The sequence below is a fragment of the Physella acuta genome, unplaced genomic scaffold (assembly GCF_028476545.2).
Source record: "Physella acuta isolate Inbredline_101_S28 unplaced genomic scaffold, ASM2847654v3 ptg000890l, whole genome shotgun sequence".
Taxonomy (NCBI): domain Eukaryota; kingdom Metazoa; phylum Mollusca; class Gastropoda; family Physidae; genus Physella; species Physella acuta.
This window is the reverse complement of record NW_026732407.1, coordinates 205673-230371: the sequence shown is the minus strand read 5'-3', so window position 1 is coordinate 230371 and position 24699 is coordinate 205673. Positions and strand designations below refer to the sequence as shown.

Genomic DNA, 24699 nt, shown 5'->3' with positions numbered 1-24699 from the left:
GACTTATTGTGTACGTTAGAGTAGGGTTTATTTATTTTGCATAACGTAGAGAAAATATTAAATATTATATATATATATATATATATATATATATATATATATATATATATATATATATATATATATATATATACAGAGAGAGAGAGAGAGAGAGAGAGAGAGAGAGAGAGAGAGAGAGAGATCGTTATTGTTGACATTGATTTTTTTTTAAACTTACTTTTTAGATTTTGCAATCAATGCACCAAAAATAACTAATTAAAAAACAATAACTTAACTCTGAAAATAATTCTGAAATTTAATATTTTTAGAATCAATGTTATAGAAGTTGCAAAGCCACTTTAAACAGAACTTTCAAATATTTTTTTTTTAGTTTAAGGCTACATTTCTATTTATCTTTAACAAACGTGAGCTGACTTTTTAATTTCGTAAGACAAATATTAGATTGGAAATTGGTGATCGATATTCTGAAAACCTTACTTTAAAAAATATTTGTATTCGATATTTTGCCGAAACAATTTTTAAAGATTAGCCATTTTGTTTTCAATTTCTGTGATAAATCTAACAATTAAATTGTTTTCAGGGGTTTTTTTATATTTTGGTTTTTTACCGAAAATACTAAAAACACCAATAGCATCCAATCGTTAGTAAAGTCCAACAAAAATCAAACAGATTTTTAATAGCATATTTATTTTAATAACATCGTACATGAATTTTTAAAAAGTTAATAATTTGATAATTTCGAGACTATTCTTGGTTATGTCCTTTAAGATAAAAAAGAAATGAATATCCCATAAACTTTCTCGTATATCCGTATTTTGAGTAGGGATTGCTCTTTCAGTAAAATCGCCCTCTAAAAATGGTTGGTATTTTTGTGAAAAAGCCACTAGGATGCCTAGAAAACACATAGCGACAAAATGTATTCAGAGTATGTTTATTTACTACCTTGAAATATATATATATATATATATATATATATATATATATATATATATATATATATATATATATATATATATATATATATATGATACTTCGACCATCTGACTGTAACGGTCACAAGTAGACATGTAAAAAGTGATGTGACCCCCCCCCCCTCCCCCCCCCCCAAAAAAAATGGGATATTAAGCTACAGTGTAACATGTACTCAGCTATCCCCATTTCATTGCCCACCACTCCTTAATCCCACAACGAAATTAGCTGTTGTTTAGTTCATATTTTGGGTGAAAATTCTTTTTCACGTGTGTCAAGAAACTTGTCAGTTTCTTGAAGCGGTGCCTCCATAACTGTCTCAAACATTTTACTATCTCCAACTTTTCCATAAACTTTGTTGAGATAACATCTGTTAAATAACAGGAGGAATAGGAAAATACAACACAGCAACAAAGTTTGGCTCAACAAAACATAACAGAACCACATGTTGGAAACTTCTTCCATGAGATAACCAATGATAAGTGGGTTGATCATCATACCGATAGCACTAGCGATAAGGGTGAAAGAAGAAACCCATGCAGTCACTTTAAGCAGTTCTGACTCAGCCCACGTAAGGCCAGCAGGGTATAGGGCTGACATTGAGATACCAGCAACACAAGAAAATACTGTGATGGCATCAATCTGGGCGACAAAGGCACTTATTGTAAATCCCGAAAAACCAACGACCATTAAAAATATGTATAAACTAATCAACTTTACAGCAATAACATATTTAGACACAAAAATGCCAAGAAATCTGCCCACAGCAAATGAAGCCCAAAAGAAAGTTGTTATATAGGCACCTTTTGACTTAGAAACTTCATCGTATTCACTAACAACAAAAGTCATGAGGAATGATGCAAAAGTTTGCTCTACACAGACATAGATCTGAAAGAAAAAACATAAAAGAAAAATAACAAAGATGTATAAAAGTCTAGGAAGTTTTCTTCTGTGAACTTTTTGAGTATATTTCTCTTCAAAAGTGTGCGCTGTCGTCGTTTCTACAATACTTAGAGATATAAATGGAAGAGAAGTTAGTATAGCAATAATGCCAGCTATAAGAAATGCATAATGCACATTTGTAGTTCTTGCTTTTACCAACATGGTACCATTGGTAGCTAACCATGTTATGTTGGATGTATTTTCTTGCTTCCACTGACTTGTTGAGTTCATAAAAATTGTAGGTTCACCCTCTGTTCTACTGGTACTGTTCCCTGTTTCTTTCTCTGCTAGGAAGGGCTCTGTAAATAATGGTGTGAGAACCCCTCCTAGTGCAAATGTGAAATGTACGGCTTGTAGAAGAGGTTGATTATCACTGCCCCATATATGCATATGCTCAGCATTCACGACTGGAAAATGATATCAAACATTAGAATAAATAAATATTAAATATTAGTGTCTGTATATATAGGTATTAATAACGGTTTAATTAACTTTTATCAATTAAAATCTTCATTGTTGAAACAATGGTAAGATAATATGTTCACTCATGTTTTTAAGGCTTAAGTTTTCTTGACTCGCCATCCTTGCTACTCTGAGCCAGAAGTGTCGTGCTATTTTCTAATGGCCAAAAGTATCATACAACTTTTTGATGGTCTTTCTTCCCGTGAACACACAATAAAATACTCTTTTAAACAGACACCATTTCTTATGTTACTTTCTTTTTGCTATCGGGGCTTTTTCAGACGTTTAGCTAAACATGGAGCGGGAGGTGGGCTAGGCAGTTTAAACTTACGAGGGGATATGGGGCGAGTATTGTGACTCTGTATAGTGTTTTAATTATTTTTTACAAATTTCCTCCCGGGAGGGGGAGGCAATTATAAGTATAGTTAAAGTATGTAGCCTATATTTTGATATCATTTATTTTTAAAAACGGTGTTCAAAAGACGGAGGTGGTAATCTGCTCCCTATTTAATTGCATAAAAACATAATGTCCTTGAATTAAGAGCATACAAGAACTTTGACTGTCTACTTACTATTGGCCAGACTTCCTGAGAACACGCGGGCGAAAAACATAATGACAAGCATGAGTGCGAAATGTGAGCAGTATGGCGTGGTGAGCGTCATGACCCCCACACCGATGAGGAGAAAGGTCATGAGGACGTTGTTGTTGACCTGTTTAATGACAGAACACATGGGTTATTTCATTTCACAAAGTTAATTTAAAAAACTGATTTTAGATTACATAAAACGTCATTTTTTCACGTTAGTGTAATATGAGAGAATTAATATTCTTTTTTTTTCATCGATATTGACATTTAAAGTGGATACAGTTGAGTCAGTGATCTGTGGAGAAATGATAAGTTTATGCCATGTAGAGGGGGGGGGGGGGTTACAACTTTCTTTAATGTGAACGATGCTTAAGCGACCAATGAAAATTTTATATTGTGTGGGGGTGGTTTTCCTATGATTGTGACCTACAATATGTGCACTATACCTAAGAGACATCAAACATTGTTTACAAAGATGGAGGATGTATGGGTATGTAGCGGGTATGGAGACAGAGTCAATTGTTTGACACTACAATGTTTGTTTGTGTTCGTTGTTGTTTTTTGTTTGGGGGGGGGGGGGGGGGTTAGGCCATTGACTGCACATTACTCGGCTGGGTTTAAGGCTGATGATCAAAATTACAGCGGACAAATCCTGATTATAATCTACACTGTCTTCAAGTGTGGAGGCACTTATTTTAACCTATCATAAAATAGTAGAACGTGCTGTATCCCTACCTTGCCGTGCACAAAGCCACTGATCAAGGATCCAACCATGTGACCAAACGCTGCTACAGTAAAGAAATATGAGGCCGTCTCCACATCAGTCCCTGTGATAATCTGCAGGTCCAAAAATGTTGGTCCTTGTTGAGCGACAACGATGCCCTGAGATCGTACAGGAAAACATTTTACTCACACACGGTGTTCAAGACTGTGTTCAAGGTTTGAATAAATCTTTATTCACTCATTGCTTGTAGTTAGCATTATGTCATCAACACAAAGTTAATAATTTATCCGGTGTTCAATTTTTTCATAAGAAAAGGCATTTAAAAGGTAAATATTTAACCACTGTGTCGGGTCTATTTTAAAAACTTTCTTGTTTTGTTAATATATTTACTTCAATACAGGTTTTACCAGTTTTCTCAATGGCCATATAAATGTATACATATTATTAACTTTTAAATATTTTAAATTATATACATAAAATTAGGCATTTTTTCCAGCCGGTAACATGAATTAATGAGAAGATTTGATACAATATAGACCAATCATAAATAAACAAATCTTTTCTATTATTTAATATTTTATTTGCATTGCTCTTTTTAATGCATTTGTAGAAAGATATGCGTCGGTCAAGAAGGCGTAGATCTAAATAAAATATAAGCAGATACGAACAATCAAGGCATTATCATTTTAGGCTTTCCTGAAATCTTTAAATTAGTAGGTCAAAGTAAGGCAAATATGCAATCAAAAAGAACCTACCATTGTGAAACTTGTTAATGCAAACAGGCAAGATTGTATAACCCGCCATCTGTAGGCTGTGTCGTTCTGTAGACGAGACACAATACTTTGGGCAGGTTGTGTTGGATGGCTAATTGGTGGGCTATGAGTTTCTTCCATTTGCTTATCCCAATCACTTTTATCTTGCTGCTAAGATTACTCTGTGTAAAGTCTACACACTTAAGGATCCAAGCCTTTGTGAATTAATATTATAGATAGTCAGTGGCGAATCGCCAGTCTTAAAATGTTGAACAAGAATTCTGTCTTTCTACTCTTCAGATAGTCTATTTGTTTCTATTTCCACACAATAATCAAAAAGATAACTGAAATATTCGAATCCTTTGGAAGCCAATTGTATTGGTATATCACGCGGTTCTTGTGCTGAAATACCTCCCAGTTGCTATACTGCATTATACTTTATCACAACACATACTGTTCGTCTCAGATGTTCCTTTGTATGTTTGTAGGGTCTGTATTTTATCGGCAGAGTGTCTTAGGCAGGTGGGGTACTTAATGCTCGGTGTTGGCGTTTTTAACGGCTCTGGGAAATGCTTTACATATTACATTTTTTTGCCCTATTTCTTAAATTACCACCCCCTTCATCCTTTATCTATCTTCGAGCCTACATCTTGTACTAATTGTTTTACTACAATAATGGACAAACATTCTACATGGCAACAAAGTAGTTTCACTGGTTTGTGACAGAAGAGACTCACGTCTAATATTAGATCATTGTTAGCACAGAAATCGACAAGCTTTTCTCCATTTTCATAAATCCCTCGGCGTTCTATAAACTTTACATAACCTCTGTTGCCACTGTAAATGTAAACATCGACCTGCCCCCTCACCCCCTCCCCCTCCACTTCAAAATGTTCCTCCTAAGTTTGTGTGTGTGTGGTGGTCAGGTATCTATTGTTGGTGTTTTTATAACTAGTGTTTTTTATTTCTAAAATTGTCATTGGTTGGAGCATAGACATCTTACATTGTATTTTAAAGCCGACAGTAGCCACCTCTAGGCCATTTGCCTCTAAACAATTAGAGTGTCGTGTGTTATATGCTTCATCTGGTTTGATCTCAACATACGCTCTGAATTTCTGAGCAAAAGATTTTGTCTGGATCCGCCACTGAGTGCCATGCAGAACTATGGGACAGTTTAGTTGGGTCAAGCTTGTACTGAAATGCTACATTACAGCCTGCTGTGGCCACATCGTACTTTTGTTTGTGCTGACTTGGTAAGGTGAATACAGAAATTACCCAGCACCCATTGTTGAGTTCAAACCAACTGCAAGCTGATGAAGAGATCCTAGATACAATGAAGATGGGCCGGCTACACAGTCGGGATTCCTGTATACAAGGCAAGCCCTCGCCTGGAATCCACAAAGGAAAGGGAAAAGAGGCCGAGCAAGAAACATATGAAGACTTGACCGTGTAGCAAGCACTTAGAAGATTGGATACACCTGGGATCAGTTGGAGAGACTAGCCCAGGATACAGATGCCTTGACAGCTCATGTCAAAAGCCTATGCCCAATAGAGGTGACGAGCTAACCTAAAAAATTTTTGCTTTCATTTGATTTGTCGTGACCGTCAAGTGAAGGAGAACATGGTTATCACAAACAATGACCACATTCTATTCATCATTCAGGACGAATATTTAGACTAGACAATATTGACTAACCATACTATGGATATATAACATAACGCACTCATATCGTATATAGACATGAAGCGTAAACCGATAGGTCGTGTAGATACAGATTGTGGCGCTTGTGTATCATACATTACTTACATTATGTCTCTTGTGTATTTCTGGTTTTATAAGGAAAAAAAGTTGATTCTTTTCAATTTTAAGACCAATATAATAATCAGATTAGACATCCGTCAAAAAAAAAAAAAAAAAAAAAAAAATATATATATATATATATATATATATATATATATATATATATATATATATATATATATATATATATATATATATATATATATATATATATATATATATTCAGGTCGACGTTGTTTTGTTTTTTTAACGTGTCTTTCAAGTTTAATGAGGTCAACTTTTTTTAAGGGGCATGTGTCTTAACTTAAACACAATCAATAGTTAGTTACTCGTGTTGTCATGACCTGGATTTGTTGTGAACAATACCTTAAAGCAGGGGTCTCCAAACTACGGCCCGAGGGCCGGATGCGGCCCACGAGGTCATTTCATCCGGCCCGCAGCGATCTTTTTGTCCTCTGAATAAATGTTGTAAAAGGTGACTGAGGAACTTTGCACAGAAAATTCAAAACAATTTGAAAATGTAGCTTTTTGTGCAAATACCATTGCCCGCCGTGTTGCAGACATTGGTAAAAACATCGTGACTCAAATAGCGAAATATGCAAGCAAGCTTCGCCATTTTTCAATTGCAATGGATGAGTCGCTGGACAGTTGTTCCACCTCATTTTTTTGTGTTCATTAGAGTGGGTATAGAAATTGGCCTCTGCTGCAGACATAATTAGTCATTTAAATTTTTTTCTGAACCTAAAACGGCAAGAGAGGGAAATCTAGTATCTTATCTATACATCCACCTAAAGGCCTTCAGATTCAAACTTGTCATGTATCTGGAACAAGTACAGGCCAACAACTTGATGCACTTTCAGCAGTGCAAGTTCTTTACGGCTGAAGCAACCAATGAATTTCCCACGTCATTTACATATGATCATCAAAGACTTCCAGCTGCAGTTTCAGTAGGTTCTCTGACTTGGCTTAGAAGGCAGAAGAAGTGAGACTTGAAATTTGCAAATATTTCTATATAAATTATATTTCGTGGGGGGGGGGGGGGCGGTAGACGTTCCTTGGGAGTGGAGGGGGCCCCCCCTCGCCGAAGAGATGCCTTAAAGAAACTCTGGCCCCCGAACTGATATTTCATAGTTAATGCGGCCCTCGGACTGAAAAGTTTGTAGACCCCTGCCTTAAAGTATAATTAATGAATGAGATTAACAGCCTAAATATTATTTACCATAAGAAATAGACACTATATATATGTGTGTGTGTGTGTGTGTGTGTGTGTGTGTGTGTGTGTGTGTGTGTGTGTGTGTGTGTGTGTGTGTATGTGTGTGTGTAATCAAAAAAAGATGTGTAAAATGATCATATTTACTATTTGAGTATAAAGTTTACTTTTTATATTATTTATATCATTCGTTTATATCAACACGACTTAAATTATAATGCTGTTTTAAAACAAATAATAAAATGTGCATAATAAATCACATAATAAAGACTTAAACGAATAATCTATTTTGAATTTAATGTAGTATTATGAAGAAGTTTCAAAAGAAATAGTAACCAAGTTCGAGAATCAAGCCTTACATGATATTCTAGGCAAAAGTACTGTCAAACCAACGATTCATAATGGTAAATTTCTTACAACTGGATTTACCATGGTTAATTCCAAGGTTAGCAGCATTTGCATTGAGAAAATATAATCTTACATTAACTGAGAACATATCTTACAAATGTAACCTGCAGGAAAGTCAATTGCTATGAAATGCTGAATAGGCCTACTAAAGCAAAATAAAATAAATAAAATTCTTTGAAAGATGCACAATTATCATTTACGAGGGAGTTAAAATAAGTTTCTTATCCTAAACATTATGTTACAGACTTTTGGTGCAGAAAGTGGAGGAGTTGACCTGTTTGTGCTTTAGACAGCTTGTATACGTTCACATCCAGATTAAGTTCATTTTAAAAAGAAATGGAGAACCAGAATGCTTGCTATGGTGTCTTTGCATGCTAAATGTAAAATTTCAAGGAAGGAAAAGGACAATGTTGGATTACAGTTTAAAGTAATACAAAATAAAAAGCAATAAATATTTAACGTATCTAAATTAATAATAATTTTAATTTTAAAAGTTTAAACAAAAATTACATTCAATCCCTTATGCTGGATAAAATATGTATGAATGGAAAAATAAAAGAAAAGCGCGTCTTTTTTAAATTATAGCTTTTTATAAACGTACCGTAAAAAATATAAAATTACAGATTATTTTTACAGAATGTGACATGAAAAATTTAATTTAAAATAGTTTATCGACTCTAATATTGTACATGTTTAAAGGAGTTTTTCTTTTTTAAAGCTTGACAGATACTTTGCTGGTATTTTTCTTTTTATGGTATTATAGCGTTCGGTAAAATAACACACATTTTATCACATACGTAATGATTGAACCATTGTCAATGTTACGTTTAATTTCTCTAATGATTGGTTTAATATTAAATTTGTTCATCCCTCTGTTCCAGATGAATAAATTTACGATAGCAACCATTACAAAATTAAAAATTAATCCCACAACGAAATTAGATGTTGTTTAGTTCATATTTTGGGTGAAAATTCTTTTTCACGTATGTCAAGGAACTTGTCAGTTTCTTGAAGCGGTGCCTCCATAACTATCTCTACATTTTTACTATCTCCAACTTTTCCATAAACTTTGTTGAGATAACATCTGTTAAACAACAGGAGAAATAGGAAAATACAACACAGCAACAAAGTTTGACTTAACAAAACATAACAGAACCACATGTTGGAAACTTCTTCCATGAGATAACCAATGATAAGTGGGTTGATCATCGTGCCGATAGAACTAGCAATCAGAATAAAAGATGTAATCCAACCAGTCACTTTTAGCAGTTCTGATTCTGCCCAAGATAGAGCTGAAGGGAAAACAGCCGACATTGAAATACCAGCCATGCCAGCAAAGACTGTGATTGCATCAATTTGTGAATATAAAGCACTTACTGTAAACCCTGAAAAAACTAGAATCATTAGGATTGTGTGTACACTAATTACTTTTACAGCAATGAAATATTTGGAGATGAAAATAGTAAGAAATCTAGCAGAAGCATACGAAGCCCAGTAAATTGTAGTTATATAGGCAGCTTTAGACTTGTTAACGTCATATTCACTGACCAGAAACGTCATTAGAAAAGAAGGAAACGAATCGTCTACACAGCAATATACTAAGCAGAATAAACATATCACAGTAACAACGAATATATTTAAATGTCTAGGAAGTTTTCTACTATGACTTTTTTGAGTGAATCTCTCAACAGATTTGTTTTCTTTTGACTGTTCTACACATCTCAGAACTATAAAAGGAAAAGAAGTTAGAATAGCAATGATGCCAGCTATAAGAAATGCATAATGAACATCTGTAGTTCTTTCTTTTTCAGACATGGTACCATTGGTAGCTAACCATGTCATGTTTGATGCACTTTCTTGCTTCCACTGACTTGATGAGTTTCCAGAAGAGACTGGGTCTCTATATTTGATACTGGTACTACTCTCCTTCTTTACTAGGAATGGCTCTGTGAACAGAGGCGCGAAGACCGCTCCAAGTGCATATGTGAAATGTATGGCTTGTAAAAGAGATTGATTATCACTGCCCCAAATATGCATATGTTCGGCATTCACAACTGGGAAAGGATATTTAAATATTAGAAAAAAATTGTTTTTATTGATCTATCTTTTTTTTTTATTCAAGCAACTACAATGTCGTTACAAAAAAACTATTTGCAATTGAACCTGTCGTTAAAGTGCTACTTACTGATTGCCAGACTTCCAGCGAAGACTCGAACAAAAAACTTGATCATAAGCATGAGAACAAATGATTGGCAGTATGGTGTGATGGTAGTCAAGACTCCTGCCACTATAAGAGCTATGGCCGTCAGCACATTGCTGTTTATCTGTTTAATGGATATGCCACTCTTATTTTCATTTTTTTTTCAAAATTGTTCTAAGAAAAAAACATTTTAAACATTATTAGTTTTATTTTTCAAGATTACCTACAATTTTTATTTGCCCGCTAGTCTATTGTATTTTCATGTCCTTAGCGTGGAGTCAACAATGTGCATCTTTGGTGGGTAAAGGAGGGAGGGCTGATAAGACAGCATCCCTAGGCCCCAGACTTTTAGGGACTCCTAAAATAGGCGCGCAAGGTGTTTTAGTCATGTAACTCTATTGTAAATAAAAACATGTAAAGTACTAAAAAAATTTCATATAAAAAGTTTTTATAAAAAGCTTTTATGTAATAAGGCACTTAAAAGTAGAAAATAAATTATACATTACTATTTAAATTACTATAAAGAAAAAATACAAAATTATTTTCTACACACAAAAACCTACCAAAGAAAAACTTGATAACGCAAACAGGCAAGATTGTATAACCCGCCATCTGTAGGCTTTGTCGTTCTGTAGACACAATACTTTGGGCAGGTTGTGTTGGATGGCTATTTGGAGGGTTACATTTCTCTTCCATTTTTGAAACCACTTTTATCTTTCTGCAAAAATTGCAATCTGTAATTCTTTACACATTTGCCGAAATGCGCGCCTGCTTCACTTTTAAGATTATGTTATGCTTTTATGCAAAGACAAAACTTTAGCTCTGTTATCAGTGGCGGTGCAAAGGTTGTTGACCGGAGCTTGGAATTGTGGGGCTGGTCATTTTTTTGCTTTAGTTGAGTCAGACAATTAAAAAAAAAAAATTCATTGAAAGATTCTTCTTTCTTAAATTATAAGCATTTATCCATAATGTCATATATTGGCGATTTAAGAATAATATCTCCATAATATATATCCTGGCGATTAATTTTGTAACCACGTATAACGATATCTATTTTACTAGGTTAATATATTCATCTATAGACTAGGTCTATTTAACCATCTTTTTATATTTCAATGACTACGTTTTATGGAGTTTTTCATTCGTATGTCGCTACTATTTAGGGCCTACATTACATAATTGTAGCCTACGTTATTTAAACATTGTTGCAATTACGCAGGCACATTTTATTTAATTAACATTAAACTTAAAATAAACAACTGAGGTCAAATTTGCCTAGTGAAATGTGTTGTTAATTATAACTTTACATAAAAAATGAAGAAGAAAGCTATGGATTTTAAATATTTAAAAACAAATAAATGCTGAGAAATATGTATGGACTAATCAATAACAGCCAACGCTTTAACTAAGATTTACTTATAAACCATGTTATTCTTACTTAATATATATTTAAAATATTAGCCCGGAACATTGAGTTGATCTGAAGAGATGTTTTTTTTTTTAAAAAATATTTTTCTCAGGGACTCATTCAAAAACGTGTGAGCTCCTATTCTCTGTGTGTTTTACTTATACCAAATCTGTTTAAAATATAACAACAAAAGACCTTACCCAGCAGTTCTAGTGACAACAGAATGTCACCCCTTCCCCCCACCTCCCACCCCCACCCCCCACACACACACACGTCTGGGTCAGACACTGAAAGCAACTCAGTACAAGTGGACGATTTACTGTGGTCGCATAAGAATGACATTTTATGCCATTTTACAAACTGCAGTCTCAAAATACGGTCGGCTGTGGTCAAATAAAAAACTGCATTGCTACGGTAACATCTGCCTGGGTCACGACACTCACGTGAGCTTCTAGAACGTAATACATTTAATAGTCTATCATTATAGTATATCATTATTCTTTACTTCATACATTATTTACACTTAATAGATACGTAGTTTAATGTATTGAATTACAGAAAATGCTGAATATTATGAAATGTACTGTTGTAGTAGATTCAAATCAACAGAAAGATGTTATATCACACGTTTACAACGAGGGAGACGTGCTATTTGTGGAGAGGGTTTAGCGACAGCTTTAACACACTCACTTTGTAATGAAGTTTTTTTTTTAAATAGTGTATGTTTTGTATGTATTATTTACGTTTGTCTTTTGAATTCTAACTTGTATCTCATGTTGCGCTAAAATAACTCGATTCTCTGTGTGTTTATTGAATAAATAACTGTTTGAGTTTTACATTAAAAGACCCTACCCAGTTACAATATAAAAATACAGTCACTCCCCAACGATTTATAGTCTGGACACTGAATGCAGTTGAGTACCATAGGATGATTTACTGGTGTCACATTACTACGATTAAGTTTATCAAGAACCACATCATAACCTGTAGTACTACAGTAAACTTAGCTGAGATCGAATCACAACCTGCAGTATTACAACAACATCAGCTGGTGTTGTCGCCATGTGTTGAAGAGTTCTAAAAGGTAACTCGGAACACTTTTAATGGTGCAGCGGAAAAGACAAGTGCTAAAAGTACTTGAGTTAAATATTTTGTTGACATCAATTAAACAAAGAAATGCTCGTCCCTCTTCTAGGTTGACTTAATCTTGTCCAAATATTAATGCTGAAGTATTTCTATAATCGTGTCCTTCAAATAAGCAAATAAAATAAAACGCTACGTTTTATAGAAAATTTGAATTTTTAAACTTGTGTGTCTCAAAAGTTAATATGTGTTATATTACTGTAAGAAAATGATAATAGTGCATAGAAACAAAGATGCATATGTTGGATACGTGCTCTTATGGGTAACCAGTAATTCGAGGAATTATCGAACATGTCAGGAAATAAAGATCCCCTGCAAATAAAGTATTTACCGTAACACCTGTATAGGCTATCAATATAATAAATACTTATAAGAAACGAATGTAATCAGCCCTTTTCCTTCATGTCCTGCAAATTTTATTTCATTATTTGATGCTGTTTTTTTTTTAATTATTATTTTTATTTTTGAAGATAACCTTATTTTAGAGAGCTGCTAAAATTACAAAACTTCGTGTTTAAAGGTCATTGACTTAACGTTTCGAGTTTTTTAATAAATCGTCTGACGAAACAAGCAAGTTTACCACTGTATCGCAACAAGGCGGCTCTGACGTTTTTCTGATATTGGAGGTTCGCTAAAATCAGAGAAACATGTTTTGAGGATCCGTACAAACATTCAAAAATATCAACAACAAAAAAATACCGTAATGGAATGTTCAAATAAACAAAAAGATTTTTGTATACATTTCTGACACCACATGACATACGTCATTTGAGTACTTATTTTGTGAAGATACAGTGTTAAAGCATCGCCCATGTGTGGCTTGTATCTTACCTATAACAAAACCTCTTTATCAATGTGTTGCTGTCTGGCCATGGTCTCACTGAATTATTTGTGTTTTAAACTTCAATTTAAATATTACTCACCTATATCAACAAACACGACTCGAAATAAAATACATAATAATATTATTTGAACATTATTTATTTTATTCCCAAGACATAAAAATGTATTGAATTCATTGTTCACCAATACAAATTATTTTATTATAAACATTTTTACGACTGCAGACCAATAATAAAACTACAATTTTTTATCACACAGCAAAGTACCTATAAATTTGGTGTTTTACTACTTCATTAATTACTAGACATACAGCCTGGATTTGTCTCGAAAAAAAGGGCCCCTTGTATTCCCTTACTATATGCCACAGCTGAATGTATTTCAATCGTGTTCTGTTGAAGTAGTCTAGATGAGTTGAAAATTATAGTTATAATATGTCCACAAATGAATGAAAGAACATACTAAAGATTGAAGATCGACATTAATTTATCAAACAAGCAGACCTAGCATACTATTTAACTACAAACATTAGAAGTAAGTAAGCGCTAATATTCAGAAGTTACGAGAATAATTTTTTAATACTGTTCAATTTCTTTTATTCCCTCGACTCTTTATATTATTTAGGTTTTAATTATCGTGTACACACATCCTGTGTGGTTGGATTATTAAAGGGGAAAACATTTCTTTTATGATGAATTACTTAAGCAGATTCTTTTTTAATTGCGGTAGGTTTTAACAGAATTTTAAAATTATGTTTTCGGTTATACAAGAGATGAAGGAAGATTTTACTTCCTATGCATGCAGATTCCTCAGTTTTTTAATTTACAAGATTCATATTTTCATTTCACTTTCTAAAACATTTTCAATTTTTTGAAGCGGTGTTTTCAAAATCAGCTCTGAGCTTTTACAATCTTTAATTTTTCCGTAACGTTTGTTGAGGTAACACCTAGTAAATAACAACAGGAACATGAAAATACCAGACAGCAACAAAGTTTGACTTAACAAAACATAACAGAACCACATGTTGGAAACTTCTTCCGTGAGATAACCTATGATAAGTGGGTTGAGCATCGTGCAGATGAGTTGACAATAAGGACGATAGTGGTCAACAAACTAGTAACTTTAAGCAGCTCTGACTCGGGTGCCAGGGTTGTAGAGTGGAGCTGTCGGGAGCCCCCGGTTACACTACCGCAGGGGCGTCGCGTGTTGCCCAGGCTCGGATGCTACCGACAGCTCCACTCTACAACCCTGGCACCTGGGCGGTTTCCGAAGCGTATTATACGAGTGAGCCCGGGGTTTGACCCCCTGACGGGGCGTAAGAAGACAGCCTGATTCGATATAGTCAACGATTATTGTTGCCCACCATGTCTTTAGTATTTAGCCTTTTTTTAAACGAACGTAGGCGCCATCGTGCTAAAAGCCCGGGACGCTTTGAAGAGCCGCTTAGTATTTCTTGTAAACTACCTTCCCGTGCACGAAGCCGATGATGAGAGATCCAACCATGTGACCAAACGATGCAGCTTTAAAGAAATATGAGGCTGTCTCAACATCAGTCCCTGTGATAATCTGCAGGTCTAAAAAAGTTGGTCCTTGTTGACCTATAAGAACTTCCTGAGAAAGCAGATAAAAAGATTACTCGTAAAGGTTTTAGCTATTAACATTGTAATTTACAGGATCAACACTATTCAAACATTTTTGGTTACATATAATTGTTTATTAAAGAAGCCCTTTTAATTTTAAATATTTCAATAGTAAATGTACACATCCTCAGGTAAGTTTCCCATTTTTAGTTGCAATTGTGTTTCAAATGCTGTTGTTGTTTTTTTGTTTTTTTTTTGTTGCTGCTTTTTTTTTTTTTTTTACAAAATGTCAAACGGGCTAAACTGCAAGTACGTAGCTAGTTGTTATCTCAATGTATCTTTTAATTTTCACATTTGAAAAACAATATATGTTGGCATTACCAGAATATACCTTGATTTGAAGAAAAAAAATTCCGTTGCTCCCATCAACGTGAGCTTTTAATAAAGCTGCGACTTTTATGATGGAATGGCGAGATCTTCCCAACGTTTAATATCCATGATCACGCCAGCATTTTTTTTTTAACAAAGGATGAGTCCAAAACCATAATCACAGGAGAAGAATGAATCCCCAATCGTGTATTGATAACGTGGTTAATATTATTTCACTCATTCTTTCAAACTTTTAATTTCAACAGCAATTAACTTTAAAGGACGACACTGAAGGATTTAAAATTTATGTATACATACAAAAACCTGCCATAGAAAAACTGGATAATGCAAACAGGCAAGATTGTATAACCCGCCATCTGTAGGCTTTGTCGTTCTGTAGACGAGACACACTATTCGGAGCAGGTTGTGTTGGGTGGCTATGTGGAGGGTAACATTTTTCTGCCATTTTTTAAATTAAATCATTTAGTTGCTTTTTCTGCAAAGATAACCAATATGTAACTTTCCCGCGCTTCTGATTTAGTATTATAAATCTTTTTTTTGTGCCAAACTGGTGCTTCAATCAGTGGCGGCTCGCGTAATGTTGAGATTGTGCTTAGATCAGTGGATTACGACCATTTTATTTATTTTTTATTGCAATATCTCCATCGAGCATGAGGTTAATTTTCTCAAATTGCGATACCCCTAACAAATTATTTCCATTTAGCTGCCATATTAAAATTTAATAGCATACAATTAACAGTTACACATATAAATAGTAACAAATCTTGAAATTCGATAACACTGACTCACAATATAATACACTTTTTGCATTACCTCTCGTGTTCAGTGTTTCTTCCAGACTTTTTTCTCCGGGAGGGGGGGGGGACTTGAAATTTTCGGGGGGGGGGGGCGGTAGACTTTCTTCGGGGGGACGGACACTGTTAAAAGTATATATTTTCTATATAAATTATATAAATTTCATTTCGTTCGGGGGGCGAGATGCCTGGAAGAAACTCTGCTCGTGTTTACTACGATTTATTTTCCCTGTTACTGGAATCGTATCATTGGAGCTATCTTCATTAATTAAGATCAGAGCTATCTAAATAGAGTTATAATAACTGATTAATTTATACTTAAGCAGAAGTCTAGTTTCTCTAATTAGGAAATAGCCGCTCTACGTGATCGATTCACAGCAAAGGGGAATGAAATGGTGGGTGCACCCAGATGATTATTTCTGTCTAGCGAAACAGGCTTTTGACTAGATCTATAACAAAATTTCAATATAGTTATAAATAAAAAAAAATTAATAAATGAATCTGTGATGAGTCAACAATAATTACCTGGTTAATGTATCCATGGCCTATAGAGAAAGTGCAGTCAAAAATTGTCTGTGGAACACTGAGTCGAGTAGGGGAAACAATTTTTCGTCTGGATTGGAGCTGTGACTGAGCTTAACCAAGTATTTGTCTTCTCCAATTCACTGAGTGTTTTGCTTCTTTACAAACTGTTATAATGTTTACCTGTTTACCGAAATTAAGACACAACCCAGAGATCTTTATAAATATAATATCACCCCTCCCCCAAAAATGTATAGTCTGGATTCGACACTGAATGCAGTTGAGTACCATGGGATGATTTACTGGGGTCACATCAGTAGGATTACATTGAGATCAACAACGATTACATCACAACATGCAGTATTACAGTAAAGTTAACTGAGGTCAAATCACAACCTGCATTATTACTGTAAAGTTAGCTGAGGTCAAATCACAACATGCAGTATTACAGTTAACTTAACTGAGGTCAAATCACAACCTGCAGTATTACAATAAGATCTTGTCTCTGTTTTTAACATTACTAGTTATTTAATACAATGGGGATAAAATACCACATGAACTGCAGCTATAAAGACACGCAGTGGCTACATCAAGAACTGTAAAATTGCAGTAAGTTCACCTGTGGTCTCACCACGCTAAAATTATAGTATTACAGTAAACCCTGCATGAATTGCATCATTTTTGGAAGGGTTCTAAAATTGTCGTCATGGAATTAGAGTATATCATTCTTCAATATATATTTATCAACTTCAGAAACGAAAATGTGTTTCATGTAATTTATTAAAGTAAATAATTTCCAAAAATGTGTTATAAAAAATATTAAAAAGTATTGCAACAAAGAGTTCATAGCTTATATTAATTTTGTTCTGCCTTAAGTGTACGTTTTCCTTATTAAAAAACAAGTATAAATTATGCAAGTTAAAAAATACTTGCTGATTTACACGCTCTTCGGAGGTTCTTTCAGGCAGTGATGCGGTAGAGAAATATCTGGAGAACCCCTGGTTCTCTTACACGTTTCTCAATTTGTAGACCGTTAAACTGATATTTTCAAAATGCTACGTTTTCATATCAGTTTCTAAAAATGTATCTGTGTCATGTAGTATTGTTTCCACGATTGTCTCTAAATTTCTGCTATCTCCAACTTTTCCATAAACTTTGTTAAGATAAAATCTGTTAAATAACAGGAGAAATAGGAAAATACAACACAGCAACAAAGTTTGGCTCAACAAAACATAACAGAACCACATGTTGGAAACTTCTTCCATGAGGTAGCCAATAATGAGTGGATTGATCATCAAGCCCATAGAATCTGCTATAAGAATGAAAGACGAAACCCAACCAGTAACTTTAAGCAGTTCAGATTCTGCCCATGAAAACCCAGCAGCAAAAACAGCAGACATGGAAACACCAGCCATGCCAGAAAAAACTGTGATCGCGTCAATTTGTGCAAAAAACGCACTTATTGTGAAACCTAAAAACGCTATCATTAAGAAAAATGAAGATAAACCAACTAATTTAACAGCTGTGATATATTTGGACATAAAAAAGCTGACAAATCTGCCTACTGCCAATGAAGCCCAGAAGAAAGTTGTTATATAAGTCCCTTTCGACTTGGAGACTTCAACATATTCAGAAACAACAAAAGTCATAAGGAATGTTGGGAATGAAACTTCGATACAGCAATAGACTAGAAAGAAGAAACATGTCATAAGAATAACAAAGATATTCAAATGTTTAGGTAGCTTTCTAATTTGACCCCTTTGAGTGTATTTCTCTTCAGATTTGTTTTCTGTGGATTTTTCTACAATGCTTAGATATATAAAAGGAAAAGAAGTTAGTATAGCAATTATGCCAGCTATAAGAAATGCATAATGAACATTTGTAGTTCTTGCTTTTACCAACATGGTACCATTGGTAGCTAACCATGTCATGTTGGATGTATTTTCTTGCTTCCACTGACTTGTTGAGTTCATAAAAATTGTAAGTTCACCATCTGTTCTATTGGTACTGTTCCCTGTTTCTTTCTCTGCTAGGAAGGGCTCTGTAAACAACGTTGCCACTACGCCTCCGAGAGATATTGTAAAAAGTGTAGCTTGCAGTAGAGGCTGAGCTTCACTTCCCCAAATACGTATCTGCTCAGCATTCACAACTGAAATAGTAATCCATAAATAATGTTGTTTTTTATGTATCGGGGTTATTATTTACATAAATTATCTTACGGTTCTTTGTGCCTACTTTTAACTCATTTGGTTTCGTAACATATAAATAGTAGCTACATATCTTAACCAGCTTAGCTGTTCTCCCATATAAAATTTACATTACAAGCTTGATTATTTTTGCTAATACAGTTCGTTAGCCCAAGACCCATCAATCTCCCTCATGTACCACACAATCACGTTTTCGAAAAATACAAAATGTTACAACGTTGATTCTATTTTCAATTGTTACTGTTTTTTCCCGAATTGGGCATCTCCATTTCTAAATTGTTACACATCTTCATAAAAAAATGAGAACCCCCCCCCCCCCCACTATTTAAATAACTATAAAGAAAAGCGTGTGTCTCTTCCTAAATATTAGTAAAGGTATCCAATAGATACTAAAGTGGCTTACGCTTTTCTTTATAATTATTTAAATAGTAGTCTATAATTTATTTTCTCCTTTTTAGTGCAATATTACATAAAAGCTTGTTATTGAAACGTTTTTTTATGAAAACAAATATTTAAATTACAAATTCTAAATCCGAATGCTATCTGAAGCTGTAAAATGTGACCTTAAAAGGTTACTTACGTGAATCTATAGCTCCCAGACACGTGTTGGTAAACAACCTTATCATTAGCATCAGGACAAAAGGTGAACAGTACGGCGTGATGATAGACAATATGCCGGCACCTGCGCTGGCACTGGCCATGGTCAGATTGCTTTTTACCTGATGATAAGAAGATCTAAAAAGTTTTAACCACGAAAAAAATCTCATTGTTTTTTATCTGATTATAAGGAGACCTGAACATGTTTTTATCACAAAAAAGCTCATTCTAATTCCAAAAAAAAAAAAAAAAAATTGGAACATTTAGGTAAGAAGCCTACTAGGTCATTAAAGATAAGGTGAGTTGAGGTGAGGTAAAGTGAGGTGAGGTGCTCACTTTAATAAACCGGGAGGGATCTCCCCTAAACTTTCTCGAATATTCTTATATGAAACAACAGGGAATGGCAACTCGGGATATAGACATCACTTTTAATCCATTTTAAATACTCTAACTTACAGCTAGGTTGATGGAATTTCATATATAAATATTTTATCAAAATCGTAGGTCTGATCAACTTTTGAGCGATTTCCGATAACCGGAAGTGGTCCTTTTTTACTTTGAATTTTTCAAAAGCCTATAACTTGAGTACTATTTCAGATAGATAAATGAAATTTCACACGTAAGTAAAAGATCTAATTCTCTACCTTGTGTCAAATTTTGAGTAATTTCCGTTAAACGGAAGTACTAATTTGCGCTATTTCCGATTTCTCAAAAAACGCATGTAAATTTATAAAGTACTAATAATATTGCGCACTATTATGCACCTTTTGTTTTGAGGTTCGCTTGATGCGCAATTCTTTTTTCTGTGAGATTCTATTTTTAAAAGTTTAAGTAATTAAAAATCATGCCTATATTCCAAGTTATATAAGAATATTCGAGAAAGTGAAGGGGAGATCACTCCCGGTTTATTACTTTCTTGTATACAGAGTATTGAGGAAGTATTGTAATCTTGCACAAAAATCACATGGAATTTTGACAGTTTTTACTGTGTGATACCTCAGTACTTCTTCATGTACGGAGTATAGGGGAACTGGAATAAATAAATTTTTAAAAGGGTCTATAATGTACGGTGGGTGGGGGGGGGGGGGTTAAAATAATATTTTAGATAAGCAAGAACACTAATTACATTTTTACCTTAAAGATATGGCGCACACAAAAAAAATTATAACATGACTTTAAAAAATCGTTAGCAAATCCGCTTTATACTCATATTTCTCACAAATATTAATCAAGGGAGGTAAGACGACGTATGGGGCGAGCAAATACCTTTCCATGGAAAAAGCCACTGATGAAAGATCCAACCATGTAACCAAATGCAGACGAGGTGAAGAAATAAGAGGCCATTTCCACATCAGTCCCTGTGATAATCTGCAGGTCCAAAAATGTTGGCCCCTGTTGACCAATTATAATACCCTGAAACACCGAGAAAACAATCATGATTAATGGGACGTTTCGAGGCTTTTGTTTTGAAGTTTAACAACTCTAAATGCTAATTTATTTTAGGTTTTCTTTTATAAAATAAACCTTCTCTAATTATAGTCATTAAAAAAAATTTGAAACTGACGAAAAAAAAAATAATAATCCCTGACAAGAAATTCAAATAATTTAACTTTAAAAAATACTTAGATAAACTTACCAAAGTGAAACTTGTCAAGGAAAGCAGACAAGATTGCATAACCCTCCATCTGTAGGTTTTATCGCTCTTTAGCCGTGCCACAATACTGGGTCTTTTTAACTGAATATCAGAGAGCTCCGTATTTAATATTTCTTCCATTGTGTTATCAAATCACTTTTATCTTTCAGCTGATTACATGGTGTACCTTCACACTTGCAGTAGAGATATGTGTATACTAACACTTGTAGATAACTAATTTAGAATTACTAAATTATCATTACTCAGTGCGTATTAAGAAGTAACGCTTTGTGCATCTTGCGGTTATTATATTAAACTAGACGACCGGCTTTTCCGTCTGAAAATAGTCTATCTGCTACACCACCACATAGAGATCTAATTCAGTTTTCCAAATATTAACATGTTAAAGTAAAACTAAACGACAAATATAATTAAAACTGTCTGCCTATTGCACCACAGACATCCCACCAAATAAAATAAATGTGATAATTACGGCTGACCAAAGACTCCGGAAGAATTACGATGTATTTTAAATGCAGCACTACTGGACGTTAAAAGGATTACTGAACTCACTGGCCTAGTCTCGATCAACGCTGGGTTAGAAACCGTCAAGTGTCTTAGGTTCATCAACATTGTCGTGTTTTCCCCACCTAGACCAAAAACGTCTAGATATAACTTCACACACTCAAGCACAAACATATACCTTCAATAGTTAATTATCATTTATCTCAGCTAATGAACATTCGCAGAGTGACCCGGAAGTGGAAAGAAGTTAAATAGAAGAATGTCTTGGCAATAGCTGTAGAAACTGGCTTGTCCTGCCACTACAGTTTAGACTATGACAAAATCTCACTAGCAGCTCGATACTGAGCTAAATTCTGCCCCCTCCCATCCTGGTGGTAAATAATCTTTATTGTACTCGTTTCTCCATGAGCTAATTCACCTTTCTTGTTACATTCGCCAAACAATGTCGCTTGAGAATTTTGGGCTTTGTGTTCTAATAACAATGGTAATCAACAAGATTGTCACATGTGTCTTTTTTCTATCTTATCTTTTTTTATGGATTTCATCTCCAGTGGTTGTTTATTTCCTTCGCTCTCATAGTTCTCTGATGTTGAAAAATAGACTGGGTACAGTGTTTCTTCCAGACTTTTTTCTCCGGGGGTGCACTTGAAATTTTCGGGGGGGGGGGGGGCGGACACTGTTAAAAGTATATATTTTCTATATCAATTATATAAATTTCATTTCGTTCGGGGGGGGGGGGTCAAAGCCCCCCCCCCCCCCGAAGAGATGCCTGGAAGAAACTCTGACCGGGTAATGTAAAATAAAAAATGTGTATGTCACGTTCTGCTGGCCAACAACAGCTCAAGTAATGTTGGGTGAATGTACATGTCTACCGCCCCCCCCCCCCCGAACGAAATGGAATTTATATAGGAAATATATACTTTTGGCAGTGTCCGCCCCCCTTCCCCGGAAATTGTTGTCCGCACCCCCCCCCCCCCCGAAAATTTCAAGTGCACCCACGGAGAAAAATGTCTGGAGGAAACACTGGCTGTTCCCTGTTTCTATCTCTGTTAGGAAGGGCTCAGTGATCAATAGTGTGAGGACTACTCCCACAGCATAGGTAAAATGTATAAACTGTAGGGGAGGTTGACCATCACTTCCACAAATGTGTATGCGGTCAGTGTAAACAACTGAAACAATAATAACACCTTAATAGTAATGGTTGTACATTTTCAGAAATATGTTCATTAAATAAATTTTAAAAATTATAAGTAACATAATACTTTTGAAGTTTTTTTTTTGTTTTTGTTTTTATCAATGCACTAATGTTTCAACATCCTATAGACATAACTTTTTTTTTAATAAGTTTCACATTTTTTCTTCCGTTTATACTTAATTTTTTATTAATTTGATTTCGTCGTTTTCTATTGTTTGGTGTATATTGAGTGGATAATGGATGATGATTAAATTGTGATCTGGTCGTTAATGAATGTTTAGTTAGGTTTTGGAATCGTCCATTTGACGTCACTTAATTTCGCCGACTCCCTTCCACCCCTATCGTCACAACCCGTCACAAAATGTCAGATACCCCGTTCACCCTCTACACACACACACACACACACACACACACACACACGCACACACACGCACACACACGCGCACACACACACACACACACATTAAAACATCACATTTTTGAGTCGTTACCCCCTTGACTTCGATTTATAAACATTAATTGAGTTGCTTCCCATCCATTAGAGAGATGTAACCATACTTTGCGGATTTTGTAGACAAAAAAAATCGAGGTGTCTCCCTTTACAGCAAAAATGAAATAAAATTGTTACTGTTTGCTAGTTAGAAAGCTTTAGAAATACAGCGGAAGTGTTCTCCCCTAAACTTTCTCGAATATTCTTATATTACACTACGGGGTTTGGCAACTCTAGATATAGACATGCTTTTTACAAGCTTTTATTTAACTTGCTTTCTCTGTCTTTCGACAGTGTGTATAGTTATTTAAATAGTAGCGTATAGTTATATATTTAAAGGAAATCATTTATTTTCTTCATTTTAGTGCATTATTACATACAAGCTTGTTATTAAAACGTTTTTTTTTTTATGAATTTTTTTTAATTGATTTTTTAATATTTAAACTTTTAAAACAAAACAGAATCTCGTAGAAAAAAAAAAGAATTGCGCGCCAATTTAAAAGTATAATGGTGCGGAATAAATACTGCCTTTTATTTATTTTATACACTGAACGTACTGTTTACTAAATATTATTTGTAATCAATAACAGCCTAAAGCCTAGAAGCCTAAATGCCCTCTATTTTTACTTCTATCTTTCCGTTTGCGGATAAGCTAGGGGTATTATAGTCGTTCACTCAATGGAATCAGGCGCGTCAATCGGCGCCCCGGCAGGGTTCGATTTGGCGCCATGGGCTATCCTGTGAGCGATATGGTGCATAATTTTGAGTTAAACAGTGCGATAGACTATGGATAAGAAATGTTTCTATAGTCTTTAACTGAATCGAATCTGGGTGTCCTCCGGCGCCCCAACTGGGTGCTATTTGGCGCCCCGGGCCTTCCCGTGTTCTCTATGGCGCCTTTGTTCGTTTAAGTTAGTGCAAAAGACTATGAATAAGTTGGGGTACTATAGTCTCTTACTAAGATGAATCAGCGGGTTCCGCCGGTGCCCCGGCATGGTGCTATTCGGCGCCCCGGGCTAAACTGTGAGTACTTTGCGTTATGTTTGCATTTAAGTTTGTGTTTATGTTGGCGTTTATTTGCATTTTTTTAGTTATTGTTTGAGTTTGTATTTCTATTTGTAATTGCGTTTGTTTTGCTTTTTTGTTTGCGTTTGTGTTTTCTTTGTGTCTGGGTTTGGGTTTGCGTTTGTGTTATGTTTGCATTTCTTTTGTGTTTTTGCTTTTGGTTGGTTGTGGTTAGGGTTAATTCGAAAAGTAAAATGTTTCCTAAACCCGGGCAATGCCGGGTATATGCTGATTACTAAACACACAAGTCATGGT

General features: G+C 34.7%; 4 protein-coding genes across 4 annotated transcripts; all 4 read right to left on the bottom strand.

Annotated features, from left to right (window-relative positions):
• Positions 1-1209: 1209 nt before the first annotated feature.
• LOC131952765 (sodium-dependent glucose transporter 1) lies at positions 1210-3833 on the bottom strand. The gene is made up of 3 exons (XM_059315589.1): positions 3696-3833; positions 2946-3084; positions 1210-1857 (listed from the first exon to the last, which is right to left on the bottom strand). Exon 3 carries the CDS (start codon positions 1816-1818, stop codon positions 1210-1212), a length of 609 nt encoding a protein of 202 aa, XP_059171572.1. The 5' UTR covers positions 1819-1857; positions 2946-3084; positions 3696-3833.
• On the bottom strand, positions 1842-4577 carry LOC131952764 (sodium-dependent glucose transporter 1-like). Its single transcript, XM_059315588.1, has 5 exons — positions 4440-4577; positions 3696-3842; positions 2946-3084; positions 2072-2318; positions 1842-1857 (listed from the first exon to the last, which is right to left on the bottom strand). Exons 1-5 carry the CDS (start codon positions 4575-4577, stop codon positions 1842-1844), a joined length of 687 nt encoding a protein of 228 aa, XP_059171571.1.
• Positions 4578-8809: 4232 nt separating this feature from the next.
• On the bottom strand, positions 8810-15861 carry LOC131952763 (sodium-dependent glucose transporter 1-like). The gene is made up of 5 exons (XM_059315587.1): positions 15766-15861; positions 14911-15057; positions 10041-10179; positions 9523-9909; positions 8810-9195 (listed from the first exon to the last, which is right to left on the bottom strand). The coding sequence occupies exons 1-5, from the start codon at positions 15859-15861 to the stop codon at positions 8810-8812; spliced, it is 1155 nt and encodes a 384-aa protein (XP_059171570.1).
• A 1663-nt stretch (positions 15862-17524) lies between these two features.
• LOC131952758 (sodium-dependent glucose transporter 1) lies at positions 17525-21387 on the bottom strand. The gene is made up of 4 exons (XM_059315582.1): positions 21173-21387; positions 20803-20949; positions 19520-19658; positions 17525-18881 (listed from the first exon to the last, which is right to left on the bottom strand). Exons 1-4 carry the CDS (start codon positions 21308-21310, stop codon positions 17788-17790), a joined length of 1518 nt encoding a protein of 505 aa, XP_059171565.1. The 5' UTR covers positions 21311-21387; the 3' UTR covers positions 17525-17787.
• Between the last annotated feature and the right edge of the window lie 3312 nt (positions 21388-24699).

What these genes read in the sequence shown, in the direction of transcription:
- LOC131952758 (XM_059315582.1), bottom strand. Translation starts at nt 21,310, where the DNA reads ATGGAAGAAATATTAAATACGGAGCTCTCTGATATTCAGTTAAAAAGA. An exon ending in CCTTGACAAGTTTCACTTTG is followed by an intron (nt 20,950 to 21,172) that starts GTAAGTTTATCT and finishes TCGGTGTTTCAG; the next exon opens with GGTATTATAATTGGTCAACA. An exon ending in GTGGCTTTTTCCATGGAAAG is followed by an intron (nt 19,659 to 20,802) that starts GTATTTGCTCGC and finishes TCTTATCATCAG; the next exon opens with GTAAAAAGCAATCTGACCAT.
- LOC131952763 (XM_059315587.1), bottom strand. Translation starts at nt 15,861, where the DNA reads ATGGCAGAAAAATGTTACCCTCCACATAGCCACCCAACACAACCTGCT. An exon ending in CGCTGGAAGTCTGGCAATCA is followed by an intron (nt 9,910 to 10,040) that starts GTAAGTAGCACT and finishes ATCCTTTCCCAG; the next exon opens with TTGTGAATGCCGAACATATG. An exon ending in TGAGAGATTCACTCAAAAAA is followed by an intron (nt 9,196 to 9,522) that starts GTCATAGTAGAA and finishes ATGCAATCACAG; the next exon opens with TCTTTGCTGGCATGGCTGGT.
- LOC131952765 (XM_059315589.1), bottom strand. Translation starts at nt 1,818, where the DNA reads ATGACTTTTGTTGTTAGTGAATACGATGAAGTTTCTAAGTCAAAAGGT.
- LOC131952764 (XM_059315588.1), bottom strand. Translation starts at nt 4,577, where the DNA reads ATGGAAGAAACTCATAGCCCACCAATTAGCCATCCAACACAACCTGCC. An exon ending in GTGGCTTTGTGCACGGCAAG is followed by an intron (nt 3,085 to 3,695) that starts GTAGGGATACAG and finishes GTCATTAAACAG; the next exon opens with GTCAACAACAACGTCCTCAT. An exon ending in CTCAGGAAGTCTGGCCAATA is followed by an intron (nt 2,319 to 2,945) that starts GTAAGTAGACAG and finishes ATCATTTTCCAG; the next exon opens with TCGTGAATGCTGAGCATATG.